The following is a 15,975-nucleotide window of genomic DNA, read 5'->3' on the forward strand; positions in this document are numbered from 1 at the left end:
AGCAGAAATTAACAGAACACTGTAAATCAAGTATAATAAAAAGATTTTTAAAATAAAATGAAATTACATATATTCATTTACTATGAAACTGCTACTATCATTCATTTAAGTTTTGGAATAAGTGATTTCTTCATACAATTAACTAATACACAGCCAAGAATTCACTTTGGACCATCAGTGTTACTCAGGCATGCTGTTGGGGTCCAATTAAAATATAAAAGAAATGTCATGCTTTAGCAATAGAAAGAATCTTGCCCTACTTGTTATATGACTGCCTATGCTGAGAGATAACAAACTGAGGTAGTTAATAGCATGTACCTGGAGGGAGATTACTAGGTTGAAATCTGGACTCTGCCACTTCCTGGCTGTGGGCCTCAGTGAAATTACTCAACATCACTCTGTCTCAATTTCCTTATATGTAAAATGGTGACAAATTCTAGGACTACCTCAGAAAGTTGTTGTGAGATAAAATGAGTTAAGATTTCTAAAGTGCTAGAAAGATTAGTTGGGACAAAATAAATACCAATAAGTGCTTGATAAATAAAAGTGCTCTAAAGGAATCAATTTCCTATATTGACCATATTTTTCATCAACATTTTATTATTAATGCATTTTTATTTATTATTAGTATCATTATTATTATTTGCTTTTTAGGGCTGCACCCACCACATATGGAGATTCCCAGGCTATAGGTTGAATGAGAGCTGCAGCTGCCAGCCTACATCACAGCCACAGCAACACAGGATCCAAGCCACATCTGCAATCTACACCACAGGTGTAGATCCTTAACCCACTGAGCGAGGCCAGGGATTGAACCTGCATCCTCATGGATACTAGTCGCTGAGCTACAACGGGAACTCCCATTATTAACATATATGACATTATTTAATCAATACCTTCTATGGTAATGAAGAAATATTTATGTTGCATGGCCCGTAGATTGAGTTTTTCTACCATATATTTTAGAATTACTATGGAATGAATAATTTATAAACTATTCTTTTTTTTTTTTTTTGCTATTTCTTGGGGCGCTCCAGCGGCATATGGAGGTTCCCAGGCTAGGGGTTGAATCGGAGCTGTAGCCACTGGCCTACGCCAGAGCCACAGCAACGCTGGATCCGAGCCGCATCTGCAACCTACACCACAGCTCACGGCAATGCTGGATAGTTAACCCACTGAGCAAGGGCAGGGACCGAACCCACAACCTCAGGGTTCCTAGTCGGATTCGTTAACCACTATGCCACGACGGGAACTCCTATACTATTCATTTAAGAAATATCTATACAAGAATATACAAGGTGTTAAAACACAATTGTCCCTGACCTCAAGGAACTCATAAAGGCATCATGAGAGATAAACACACACATTACAATGTGTGCAACGAAAGGAGTAGAGGATGCTCTGCAAACACAGAGCAGAGCACCTAACCCAGGCTTTGAGTGTCAGAGGGAAGGCAACTGACATCTAAATTGAGATCTGAAGGTTCTCAGGCAGATCATCTGCTGAAAAAATTGCAGGGAGTGGAGGGCGCAGGACGTAGAGTCCTCCAACCAGAAGGAACCACATAAATGAAGCTCAGAACCAAAAAGAGTTTGATATGCTGACAAAACTGAGAATGCAGTTTGACTAACAGTACAAGAGAGGAGAAAGGTGTTGGAGAATGATGGCTGAGATTAACAGAGACATAAGTCCTGAAGGGTCCAATGAACTATTTTAAGTATTTTGAATTCAATCTGAGCAATAATGTCAATGCAGTGACAGACAAAATTTGCACTTTGTAAAGAAGGATCACTCTGTTTACACTGGGGAGAAAGGATGAAAAGAGAGGAGATGGGAGGCAGGAAGACCACTTAGGAAGCTATTGTAGGAACCTAGGCCAGATGTGAAGACAGTGGGAGAGGAATAATGGGGAAAGGAAAAGAGAAATGTGAAAGATTTAAGGAGATATTTAGGAGATAAACTGATTATTGTGAAGAAGAGGGAGGAAACCGTGGTACTTCTAAGTTTCTGCCTTGGACAAGGGATGCATGATTGTTGTAGACTGTTGACGAAGCCATGATAAATCATACTGGTCTCAGCCCTAAAGTGGGAGGAGTAATGTGGCAAGAGACACAGCTGGAGAGATCACTTGGGACCAGAGAGAATTTGGCTATAGGTCAAATTAAGACTCTGAGATGTTGTTCTAAGTGAAACGGGAAGCCATGGGGAGATTTATTGTTTGCACCACTCACTCTCAGTGAAGTAAATAAATGAAAATAAAGGCTGAACAATTCCCAGGTCCACAATGTATAGCTGGGCAGGCTGTGGACTGCACAAATCCAGGGGATACCATTCACATAGATCATGATATAAACGGCCCTCCCGAAGTTGTGCAAAGCACAGAGGCCATCCTTGATTTTTATGTGGTTCCCTAGCCTGTTTTATAAAACTAAATGTCTTAACTCCTCAGTATAATAATAAAAAACATCTCTAGAGCAGTGTTTATGTTTTATACTTTTTTCTATTTCTCAAATTACCTAACACAGTCCTGAACACACAACTTTTATTTTCTATTTTTATTTTCATTTTTGTCTTTTTAGGGCCTCGCCCATTGGCATATGGAAGTTCCCAGGCCAGGGGGTGAATCAGAGCTGTAGCTGCTGGCCTAGGCCACAGACACAGCCACAGTAATGTGGGATCTGAGCCTCCTGTTCGACCTATACCACAGCTCACAGCTTAACCCACCAAGCAAGGCCAGGGATTGAACCTGTATCCTCATGGATATTGGGTTCATTACCACTGAGCCATGATGGGAACTCCACATCTAACTTTCATTGAAACACTCTGGGGTCTTGATTCTGGAAACCACCATCTTCACTGATTTTACTTAATAGTAAAAGCACTACCTACTCTCCTATTTCAGAGTAACTTCAATTAAACTTAACAGCTTTACTGTGACTTTATTTGTTCTACTTCTATAATAAGTTATTTACATGTCTATATTTATACTGAAGCAAGTTTTATGACACTGATGAGTTTTAAGGCATGTTCTAATTTTCCTTAACTGGACTTTTGTCACTTGAAAATATTTGTATTCCTCCCTTGATTTTTTTTTTTTTAAAGTAAGAATTTTCAGGCTCTGATCTGATTTCCTTCAGCCTCTATGATTATATACCTCTGGCCACTACGCCTTCATCTGATTAATAATTAATAAATGTTGGCATCACATACCTATTTGTCTTGTTTTCTGTGAAACACTTTTTCACTGCCATAACTATAAAGTCAATTATGATTTTCGATGTTATATCCCTTACAACAAAAAGCCTTATAACTTATTTAAAGGGTCAGAATGAATCACAAAATGTATGTATAGTCTTTTATTTATTTATTTATTTATTTATTTATGTATTTTTTGGTCTTTTTGTCTTTTTGCCACTTCTTGGGCCGCTCCCCCGGCATATGGAGGTTCCCAGGCTAGGGGTCCAATCGGAGCTGTAGCCACCAGCCTACGCCAGAGCCACAGCAATGCGGGATCCAAGCCGCGTCTGCAACCTACACCACAGCTCACGGCAACGCCGGATCGTTAACCCACTGAGCAGGGGCAGGGACCGAACCCGCAACCTGATGGTTCCTAGTCGGATTCGTTAACCACTGCGCCACGACGGGAACTCCTGTACAGTCTTTTTAACGTAAAATTCAATTGTAAGGGTACATAATGGAAGAAACTCTTATGATCAAGAGTAATCTAGTTTCTCCTTTTAAATTTATTCTCATTATCTATAGTATCCTCTGAATTTTGTTTGGCGATTCGCTGTTATTTCAGTCATTTGTGAGTGAAAGGCCACCACACCTGACATATCATTGTTGAGTGGGGAGGGGTGACAGGAAGATGAGACAAAGACTTTCTCACTGGCAGCTAGTAATTCTACTAGGAGGGCAAGGAAGCACAGGATGTATTTATTTACTTATTTAACATACACTTATAGAGCTTTTACCAAGGGTCAGGTACTCCCCAGCCCCCGCCCAATTTACAAGTATTAACCCACAGATCCTCATTACAATCCTAGAGGTGGATGCTATCTCCAAGGTCCATGCCCTCCTGTTTCTCATCCCCAGTGTCAATCAGCCCATTTACCAGTGAAAACTGGCCCCTGTGCCAGGTTTAGAAGGCACACCATCTGTTGAAGTCATATTATTCTGCCATTAACATTATTGTAGGTCTCTTCCCTGATTACTGTATTAAACCAAAATTCCATTCATCTGGCCAGTGCAACTCTGACTCTTGACTAGGTCACAGCCACCACCATCTGTCCTACATGAGAGCTTTAAACTGAGTATGTAGAGCATAAAAGTTATGGCAAGTTCAACTTAACATGATACTTATATGATTAGAACTTACGTTTATAATTATATGAAGAGATACAAAATGGGCTTTTAGTTTTCAAATGAATATTTAAGTTTCACATATCCAAGCTTTTATTTTCAGCTAAGATCTCTCTCCTGAGCTCCAGAGCCCTAAATATCCAAACTTCTTACCATAGTCAGTGGCACACAGATCTCCCAGACACACTTCAAACTCACACCGTTACAGAGTGAAACCACCTCGTCCCTCTGCTGCTGTATCCCATCTCTGTTAATGATACTGCTTATTTGCCTAAGTAACCAGAAGCCTTGGAGTCATTTTGTTTGATTTTCTTTGGTTTTGTTTTTTTGTCTTTTTGTCTTTTTGCCTTTTCTAGGGCCACTTCTGCAGCATATGGAGGTTCCCAGGCTAGGGGTCTAATCAGAGCTGTAGCCACCGGCCTACACCAGAGCCACAGCAACTTGGGATCCAAGCCGCATCTGCAACCTACACCACAGCTCACGGCAATGCTGGATCCTTAACCCACTGAGCAAGGCCAGGGATCGAACCAGAAACCTCATGGTTCCTAGTCGGATTTGTCAACCACTGCACCACGATGGGAACTCCTGATTTTCTAAAAGTCATTTTATCGCCAAAGCATAAAATCCTACCTTTCCTCAGGCAGTCCTTCATGCTTTTGCCCTTCCGAAGTTGACTCAACATTTATTGAGCACCCACACTGTACTGGGCTCTCTGCCAGATGGAGTTCTGTAATAACTTCTTTTTAAAAAATTTTTTGTAATTGAAGTATAATTTACAAGGTTGTGTTAGTTTCTGGTGTGCAGAACAGTGATTGAATTATACATATATACTATTTTTCATATTCTTTTCCATATGGTTTATTAAAGGATATTATATTGAATATAGTTCCTTGTCCTATACAGTAGGATATTATTTATCTATTTTACAAAAAGCAGTTAGTATCTACTAATCCCAAACTCCTAATTTATTCCTCCCCCACCCCTTTGATAATCATAAATTTGTTTTCTAGGTTTGAGCCTGCTTCTGTTTTGAAAATCAGTTCATTTGTGTCATATTTTAGAATCCACATATAAGTGATATTATATGGTATTTGTCTTTCTCTTTCTGACTTTCTTAGTATGATCATTTCTAGATCTATCCATGTTGCTGCAAATGGCATTATTTCATTCTTTTTTATGCCTGAGTAGTATTCCATTGTATACAGACCATATCTTCTATTCCTCTGTTGCTGAACATTTAGGGTGCTTCCATATCTTGGCTATCATAAAAAAAAAGTGCTTCTATGAACACTGAGGTGCATGTATCTTTTGAATTAGTTTTCCTAGGAGTCATTTTGGAGTCATGCTCTCTCCTCACCTGCCCCTGTCCCCCTCCTCCCATTAAGTCACAAGTCCTGCAGAGCCCTTATCCAGCATAGCTGCTGTAGCAAAAATGGGCACCTGGTCTTCCTGATCCTATCTCAATCCCCTCCAATCTCTTCCCCATACCACTGTGAAAATCATCTCCCTATAACACCAAATGGATCCCTTCATCCCTCTAATTGATTTTTTCCAATGGTTTTCTATCAATTTCAGGATTAATCCAAACTTCAGATGAAGTCCTTCATAATTAGGCCTATTTTCCTCTCCAGCCACTGACCCTCCTCTTTCTTGTCCTGTTAACCATCCCCCTCACCCCCAGAAGGTCCAGTCATACCAAAATAACTGCCTTTTCTAAGGAGGACCACCTTTGCTCTGGCCTCTTTACCTTTACACATAATGTTCCCTTTACCAAAATGCAGTCTCCCTCTCCCCCTTCATCTACCAAACTCGTAGAAACAATTCAGCCAGTTATCTCCTCCTAGAAGTCTCCTATGACCAGCACCCCTCATTCCTAAAGCTTGGTGTGACGACCTTCCTATGTTTTTATGTATGTCTCTATATTAGACACTTATCAAAAAGCATTTTGTTCATTTATATCTCTCTCCACTAGCAAATAAGCTCTTTAAGGGCAAAGTCTATGCCTTCTATTTTTGCATGATCAGCATGTAAGCATGCATCTGCCACTTGCATTACACTCAGTAAATGTTTGTTGAATGATAAGTGAATAAACTGTGAAAATTAATGTGCAGTTTTCTCTTTTCAGGTAAATTTTAGTTAAAATATCAAAATGGATAATACATGGTCACATTTATTTTTGGGGGGAACATAAGGTCAGGTACATAAATGTCACTATTATCATAATTTCATAGAGGTTTAAGAAACTCACATGAGTCATTTAAACTACCCTCTCACCTAAAATCATCCCACATAAATATAATTCTATTTTAATGTAAAAGTCTTCTAGATAGCTGAAAATTTTAAATTAGTCCTATCTTCTCTTTTACAATATATACCTATTACACCCATCTTCCTGGAGAAGATGGAATGTCTGGCAATGGAGTTAGTACAGGGAATAGAGAGGACAGTTCTAAAAGGGTTGCCTGGAGTTCCTGTCGTGGTGCAGTGGTTAACGAATCCAACTAGGAACCATGAGGTTGCGGGTTCGATTCCTGGCCTTGCTCAGCGGGTTAAGGATCTGGTTGCCATGAACTGTGGTGTAGGTTGTAGGCGCGGCTCGGATTCTAAAAGGGTTGCCTGCTCCAAGGGATTTCATGGGCAATATTTGAAGAGGAAAGTTTTGAGAGCAATCAGTTCAAAAATCTATCTTTAGACAAAGTTTTTTGTTTTATTCATACTCTACCTACCTTAAATATTTTCAAGACACTCTAAAAGATATGGACACACCTGCTGTATAGCACAGGGAAGTATATCCAATCCCTTGTGATGGAACATGCTGGAGGACAATATGAGAAAAAGAATGTATGTATGTATAACTGAGTCACTTTGCCATATAGCAGAAACTGACACTACACTGTAAATCAACTGTAATAAAATTTTTAAATAAAAGTAAATAAAACAAATGGACACAAAGATAATAATTAAGAGCCATATGTGGAGAGAGGGGCTAGGTTTTTTTTTTTTCTTTTTTTTTTGAGTCAGAAACATACTTTAGGGATAGTTGCTACAATTGAACTCTGAATGCAGCACTGAATTTTGTGTTAGCAAAAGTAAAAACAGAACCACTTTGTGAAACAAAAGGAAGCAGGAACAAGTTTTTTGTTGTTGTTGTTGTTGTTCGTCCTTGTTTTTTTCCTGAAATCACATCTAGGCCCGGCTTGACACGTAATAGTTGATAAAGTCTGGTTGAATAAGAGTCTACCTTGGAGTTCCTACTGGGCTCCAAGTGTCTGTGAGGATGTGGATTCCATCCCTGGCCTCACTCAGAGGGTTAAGGATCCAGCATTACCACAAGCTGTGGTGTAGGCCGAAGGTGTAACTCAGACCTGGTGTTGCTGTGGCTGTGGCATAGGCTGGCAGCTGCAGCTCTGATTCGACCCCTAGCCTGAGAAATTCCATATGCCACAGGTTTAGGTGTAAAAAGAAAAAAAAATAAAGAGTGTATCTTTATATTTTAAAACTTAACAACAAAATGGACAATACCTTCAATGATTTTAAAAGTTACAGGAAAGTCTAAGTATGTTTTTTTTTTTTTCTTTTGCGGCTATACCCATGGCATATGGAAGTTCCCAGGCCAAGGACTGAATCCGAACTGCAGTTGTGACTTACACCACAGCTGGGGCAACACCAGATCCTTAACCCACTGTGCTAATAGCAGGAACTCTGTGTCTATTTTTAAATAAACCCTCACACACACACACACACACACACACACACACACACACACACGTATATTATTAGACTAATTCTACAAAAACATTTCTATGGAAAACTGACATAATCTAGTGTATGTATATAATTCAAGAGTGATTCTAATTTGACAAAGAGATGGACCTGAGAACATACAGAAATGTGGAGAGAGATAACTTCCTTTGGAGACACATGCACACATACATTACTTGTTTCCACCTAGATTTTTAACAGAACTTTAATAAACAATAAATTTAAAATTGAGCCACCCTTATAAAAGAAAACCTGGGGTGTATGGAAAATCCAGTATTTCACTTTGAAGACTAGGAAAATCCGACGTGTTCAGATGGACCATCCCACCCACTACCAGGCAAGGCCAATTTTTATCTCAAGGTACACCCTGAATTTCTTCTAGGGCCAGTACATCTACTCAATAGAAATCCCAAAGTTCTGCCCCTGATGAACACAGAAAAAAAGTCCTTTACACAAAGTGTGAGTAAATAAAGAACAAAGAGAAGTGTCAAGTACACACTCATGTCAATCAACCAACCAATATTAAGGGCTTCCCTCTTCACTGTGCTCTAGCTCACATGTTCTCGAAAAGCCCAGGAGAGCAGGCAGTCAGCCACCCCAGGCTCTGACCAAGTCTCCGCAGCACTCCTCCTGATAACGGCGAGTTTCAGTCCAGGAGCTCTCAAGTACTCTCCTGGTTCGCAACTTCCAAAGCATTACATGCTTTCCCCAGGTGCTTTTAAAGACTTTCTGGTTTGATAAGGCTTTTTCTTAGAAGCCAGAGGAAGCCAAAAGGTTTTTAGAGCTCTGAGGCCAATTTAAGCCCTAAATACAACTTTCCCTCCCTCAAAGCTCCAGGCGTATCAAAATGAGTCCTCTGCACCAGGCTGCCACTCAGTACCTCGTAGTGGCGCTCCGGCAGACCTTGAAGGCACTTACGCACAATTGCTGGACAGTCATTGGTACCCAAAGGCCTAAACAGATGACTTGATGTTACAGTTAACATTGAGGTTTATTCAAACTCCTAGAACATCTAGGAATAGTGTCCTAAAACCTCTGAGGGAACACAGAGAGAGCACAAGGTCAGACAGCAATTAAGAAACAGATTCCAGGAGTTCCCGCCGTGGCTCAGTGGTTAATAAATCCGACTAAGAACCATGAGGTTGCAGGTTCGATCCCTGGCCTTGCTCACTGGGTTAAGGATCCGGTGTTGCCGTGAGCTGTGGTGTAGGTTGCAGACATGGCTCAGATCCCGCATTGCTGTGGCTCTGGTGTAGGCCAGCGACTACAGCTCCGAATGGACCCCTAGCCTGGGAACCTCCATATGCCGGGGGAACGGCCCAAGAAATGGCAAAAAGATGAAAAAAGAAAAAAGAAAAAAAAAAAAAAGAAACAGATTCCAGTCCCAGTTTGGGAACTAACTCACTTTGTGATAAGGGCAATTCTCCAACCTTCTTTGGGCTTAAACCACACTGAAGAAGATACCCACTGTAACAAACCAAGCTGTGAGAAAAATCTAACTTTTAAGAGATGTGAAAACACACAAATATTTACTCCTTCCTTCATGTTCCTTTAACATGTTGAACATCTGCTCTATCCAAGCATTATGCTAGGCATGGAGTTTTCATTAGCTGAGAAAGCAGAAACTAAGTCATTACAATCGTGATAAGGACTATGAAAAGGAAATATTAGAATCAAAGAAAGTTAAATCAAAAGACTCAACTCATTGTGAGCCTCAAGGACGGTTTCCCTGAGGAATCAACATCTACCCAGAGCCATGAGGAACAAGCAGAAATTCAGCAGGCAAAGAAATGTAGGAAAAGGTTCAAGTCAGAGGAGCAAAGGCCTTGGAAAAACATCCAAATGCAAAGTGTTTTTAGGAAACAAATACATTTTCAAAAACTTTTTTTTTTCTTTTTTTGCTTTTTAGAGCCATACCTGCAGCATATGGAGGTTCCCAGGCTAGGGGTTCACTCAGAGCTATAGCTGCTGGCCTATGCCACAGCCACTGCAATGCCAGATCTGAGCCAGGTCTTTGACCTACACCACAGCTCACAGCAACGCCAGATCCTTAATCCACGGAGCGAGGCTAGGGATGGAACCAGAGTCCTTATGGATCCTAGTTGGATTCGTTTCTGCTGTGCCACAATGGAAACTCCTACTTTTCAAAAACTTTTAATCTGTGACATTAAAATTTAACCCACAAACTTGCCATTCCAAAAACCCACACTTTCAGGTTCATCTATAATTTGGATTTTTCTTTTTAATCATTCAGCTTTTCCTAAGCAAACAGTGAGATTCTAGTCCTGGTTGTATTATTTTCTACCTAGGTACCAATGCTTAGATAACAAAACAGATAAATGTCCTTATAGGAACAATAATTTGGAACACAATAAAATTCTGAAAAATCTTGTTTTTAGGACATATTGTTAGGTACATACAAGTTCTGAATTTTTAATATTCCCTGGAATATTTTCCACTTAAGTATGTGTTAAAAAACAAACTTTATCCCTATCCTTAAAAAAAGTGCTTTGAATTAATTATCATACAGTCACAACAAGACTTTTTTATATTGACAAAATACATCAAATTTAAATAGCATAATTGGTTAAGTTTTTTTAAATTGCTTTATTAATTAACTTTGCGGTCCTAATATTCTTGGGACCAGTAGTTCTTATAGGAGAATCATGGTGCATATACCTCCCATGTTATATTTTAAATACACCATAAATGCTTAAGAGGTTTTTCCTTCTCATAGCTATTAACTGAAGTGCTAGATCATTAATCTAAAGATTTTCACCCTGCTCCAGATACATGTAATTTCAAATAATTTTATGTCAACATATATTACTTATTTTCTTGAATTGTAAACCAAATTAGTTGCATAAAGTGTCAGTCAAACTTTTCTATTCCTACACTTCTGAAAATGAACTGAAAACAACTGATTTTCCATGTTTATTGTTTGGCTATAGGTTATAAGAAATACATTACAAAGTATTATTTTAAACTTTATCCCCACTTTTCTTATATAAAAAGCTGCTTCAGAGGTTTATGTGGCTAGGCAGTTTTAAAATCATGTTCTTGGAGCTTTTATTAGCTTATTTTAAAAACCTCCAAAACAACCTAAGAGTGGCCTGGTACTCCAATATACTAGAAAACACCTTTCTTATATTTTATAACAATCACCTGCAATTGCTGAAATTCCACAGTTGGTACAAGTAATGATGTATTATCTCTACCACTGCAGTCATATGTTACTAATTATTCAAAGAAAGGAAGTATCCAAATTCATCTTTAAATAGCTGCAAGACATGGCTCAAACACATAGAGTCTGAGGATGCATAAAGAGATTTTATAACAAACATGAAACTTTTTAATGTTATCATGTATATTCTTTTGATTTAGAAGAAACGAACTCTCAATGAGAAAAAAACAACTTAGGTTACAGATACATTGCACACAGCTCTTTCTAGTAACAATTTTGATTAGAACTCACTTATTTTTGTCCAAATACACTGAAGAAGATAATTTGCAACACTTTGTTTTTGCTTTAAATTATGTTGGACATATTTAATAAAGTAAAAACTGTCATTAGCACATCAAAAACACAATGAAAAAGATCAGAGATTTTAAATTGAAATAAAATTCCGTTGATAATTTTCATCTTTAAGATTCCTTCCACACTGAATTTAAAAATTCCTAACAAGTGAACTACTGATTTATCATGATGTCTATATGGAATTTTTTTTACATTATTTTGGACCCATGATACATATTTATTTAAATAGTTTATTAGGGGAGAAAAGTATGAAAATAAAACAAAACCCTTCAAGGTATATGGACAGTTATGTCAAAGTCAGGAATAAAATGTATTGGTATCTTATACTACCAAAATGAAGTCATTTAAAAAAAAAGCTTGATTAAAATATATAATATATGTACACACATTAGGCTCATTCAAAAGCATTTTTAAATCCATGGTGATTTAAAAAAAATAATAAACCATATGAGTGGTTAAATTGACTATTAACAGAAGGTTTCATAACAAAGCTTACAGGTTTTTTTTTAATTAAAAGAATAATATATTGAAATATTCTCTCTATTTAAAGTTATGAAAAGGGTGCTCAAGTTGAACTTAAATAACATCAAATATGTCAAAATAAGTTCCTCGGGGAAAAGGAAAATATTACAATTTGATCAAGATATGAGTCAAGTGCAGACAATTTCAAAACATTAAGTTATATACCTTTTCTTTCCCATTCCTTCATAATCCAGACAAACTGGAAATAGGTGGCTATTTAAGAATGTCATATCTAAATCACTTATACTTTGATGATGACTTAGCCTGTTTGGATTGATTAAATTCTATAATATATTCTACATTGTACACCTATGGGAAGAGATAATTTGTCACTATTACACTAAAACATGATATTCTGTATTTTAAGTTTTATCTGTATGTTTTATTTTAGTATCAAATTTCTAAAAGAACACCAATTTCCCTTTTTTTTAAAAAAACATGTTTTATTTTAACTGTATATATACCGTCCAGAAAATTAAATATTTATAAATAGCAAGAGTCCATTCACAAAGACCATTGAGCAGGACAGAAAGGGGAAAAAAATCTAAAAAATAAGTGCATTCAAAAAATGTAATACTTACTAATAAAGTTTAAATAGTGTATGTAAAACACTGTGTGTCAGCACTCTTCTGGGAACTTTGAGCATACAGGCATGCACACAAGCGCACACACACAACACACACACATGCAGAAGAAAACTAATCCATGTGAAACAACTGTAGAACAAAAGATAATCAACTTTGAAAATTTCAAAATGGAGAACAGATTAGTGGCTGCCCAGGGTTAGGGACAAGAAAGAAGTAGGTGTGCTTATAAAAAGATATCACAAGGGATCTTTGTGGTGATAAAAGTATCTTGACTACAGTGGTGATGGGTATGCAACAATACAAAATTGTATAGAAATAAACACACACACACTTAAAGTACAAGTAAAAGTGGGGAAAACAAAAAACTGATGGATTTTTATCAATGTCAATATTCTGGTTGTGATATCATACTACAGTTTTGAGGTACATGAGATCTCTTTCTTATTTCTTACCACTGCATGTGAATCTACAATTATCTCAAAATTAAGTTTCTGAAATGATTATAAAATACTTTGTTTTAAATATACCCCCCAAATAAAAATATGCAGTGAATACACACCAGAATCCCTCCCAGTGACAAAAGAAATTACCATCTAGGCACAGTAATAATTCCCCTTAAAGAAACCCAGAAAAAACATTATGTCTAAACATTCCTGCCCTGAAAATATGTTCTTAATTTTCTTCTAATTTCACATTCATTTACATGAGTTTTAAAGATCACGTCCTATAAATTGAAGATTTGTCATGACACAGCGATAAAATACTACCTTCAGATGGTGGTGGAATCTGGAGAGACAGACAAGAGGTGGGGGGGTTCCACCATCATCTTCTCTGTTTATGTTAAAAGATAACAAACAAAACACAAAAACACATACACATACACTCTTCCTCTCCCTATAGAGTCTACATGACTATGAACTGAGAGGAGGAATAACAGCACCATAAGGATTTCTCAAAGCTAGGTCTCAGCCTACTTTGAACATCTTGGAAAATATACTCAAGCATATCTTTGCTCTTTCACTAATGCAAGGCGAGAAATAACGTGTCAACCACCCTGAAATTCCTTTAGGGTGACAAAGTCAAGTCAAAGGTGATTAAAGGCAGGGCATTAGGATAAAACGGATCTGATTAGGATAGATTCGCATTCACGCAAAATAACTTCCAGGCAATTCTTAAGGTCTTGACTTTCTGATATTTGCCTGGTTGCGATAAAGAAGGAAATAGGGGCGTCGGCCCCCCTCTCACACCAATCTGGAAACTACATCCGCAAAGATCCGCTAAAGAGACCAAACACTTCTACAGCCTCTGAGGTGGACTGGAGGAATTTAGGGACGCCGATTCTCCCATCCCCATCCTTCCGCTCCGCAACATCTCAGCCGGCAGGGGAGCCGGGCGACGGGAACCAGGGTCTAGGCTAGGCCAGGGGGCACTGGGAGACGAGGAGCCAGGGATACAGGGTGAGGGAGCCCGGGGTGACTAGGGGCTGGATGTGCGGGGCGAAGCCGAGGGACCCAGGGATGCGGGGCGACCGGCGAGGCCAGGGGCGCGGAGCAACGCGGGTTCGGGGTGAGGGCTCACCGGCATTCTGCAGCGTCTCGATGTTCTGGGGTCTGGTCGCCAGCTCTGCCACCATCTGCACGAACTGGGTCCGCGCTTTCTGATACTGCTCAAACACTGCGGGGAGAGACACGCTGGAGCGCGCCGCCGCCCGCTGTCCCCCGGGGACCCGCCGCCACCCGTCGGGGCGCCCGGGCCTACCTTGCAGCACTTGCCTCTGACTCATGGCGCCCGCGGTTCGGCGCCGGCCACCGGCTCGGCGGTGACGCGGGTCGTCTGCTCCCGGCCTGTGACTTCGCGGAGGGGGCGACCGCGGCGACCACTCGGCCTCCGACGGGAGCCGGTTCTCTCTGTGTACCCGCGTCTCCGGGCAACCGACCGGAACCGGAACGCGGCCGTTTCGCGGCAACGGCAGGTCCGGGCGTGACGTCACGGCGCGGTGCCCTCGAGCCCCGAGCCGTCGGCAGCCAGGATGGGACTCTGCGTGCCGGGCTCCCATACGTGCGGCACTCGCCCGGCCAGAGCGGGAGCCGCGCGCCGTCGAGGGTCACCACCCTGAAGGTACAGGCATCCGCCTGGAGGTCGGGAGCTTCAAAACCCAACCCAGACCCGCGTAGTTTCCTGACTGCGGCAGGTCCGGGGGGAGCCCCGCGCGCCCAGAAAACCCGGTTCAAGTGCGCGAGACAGCAAAGTGCGGCGATGGAGTCACCTAGGCTTTGATAGTGGAGAAAAATCCCACATGTGACATTGTGTAATCTGAGAAATACATTACTGTCAGTGCAAATTGAAAACCAAATATTTCCCCCTTTAGTCCAGCTTTTATATACCTGGCATTTCAGGCTTCAGGATTCCTGGAGGGTCAAGACAAGTACGTTCATACTATATGAATTAGTTCATAATTATGCTCTATGGATAGCATTTAATCGGAACTCACAGAGAATCAGTGAGAAAAGTAGATAAGTAAACAGTATGATAAGTCTCCTATCTTCCATTACTTTCTCCAATTACTATTAACTTTGCTGTTTCCTCACTTTTAGATGATTTTTAAACATTTAGTCTTTGTCTTTTAAATTTAGGCTTCGTTTTTTTTTCCCCCCGTGAAGGACATTTCCAAAAGAAAGGGAGAGGGAATCTTTACCTGCAAAGTCTTGATTCACATTATCTTAGCCAGACTTCCCTAGCTTACATGACTTTAACTCCAGACTACTTGACTTTTGTTCAAAGAAGCTGGGTCTATCATTGGTTTCCAGCTTGTCTGAAAACTGTATACCCCATGTTTCAATGACAGGTGTCAACCTTAAACGTTTCTCCATCAGAAATTGTTTCATCAGGTGTCAAATTGGCAGCTAGTCACAGCTGCTGCTGAGTAGTGCCAAGACAGTGAAGCTCTTGATATCTCTTCTTTAATAGAAAGGATCATACATACTTAGCTGGTTCTCATATTTGGGGTGAGTCCTATATAATAATCTTTGAAATCTCATTCTCATGTGAGCTCTCTGGACATTGTAATTTGTGAAGCCCCAAATAGTTGTGGAATGGACCAACAACCAGAGAGAGGAATAAGTATGCTCAGCTGGGTCCCTGCTACCCCCAGAACAGGTGCATGTGTTTGCTCTGCAACTTAGAAACCAATGATAGCCACAATCT

General features: G+C 39.9%; 1 protein-coding gene across 1 annotated transcript in view; it reads right to left on the bottom strand.

The window, feature by feature from the left end:
- SPAG6 (sperm associated antigen 6) overlaps positions 1 to 14,698 on the bottom strand; it is a 75,521-nt gene extending 60,823 nt beyond the window's left edge. The window contains exons 1-2 of the mRNA NM_001159312.1: positions 14,530 to 14,698; positions 14,350 to 14,445 (exon numbers count right to left, since the gene is read on the bottom strand). Of these exons, the coding sequence (NP_001152784.1) occupies positions 14,350 to 14,445; positions 14,530 to 14,554 (121 nt within the window). The 5' untranslated portion in view covers positions 14,555 to 14,698. The remainder of the gene's footprint in view (positions 1 to 14,349; positions 14,446 to 14,529) is intronic.

Source organism: Sus scrofa, chromosome 10 (assembly GCF_000003025.6).
Source record: "Sus scrofa isolate TJ Tabasco breed Duroc chromosome 10, Sscrofa11.1, whole genome shotgun sequence".
Lineage (NCBI taxonomy): Eukaryota > Metazoa > Chordata > Mammalia > Artiodactyla > Suidae > Sus > Sus scrofa.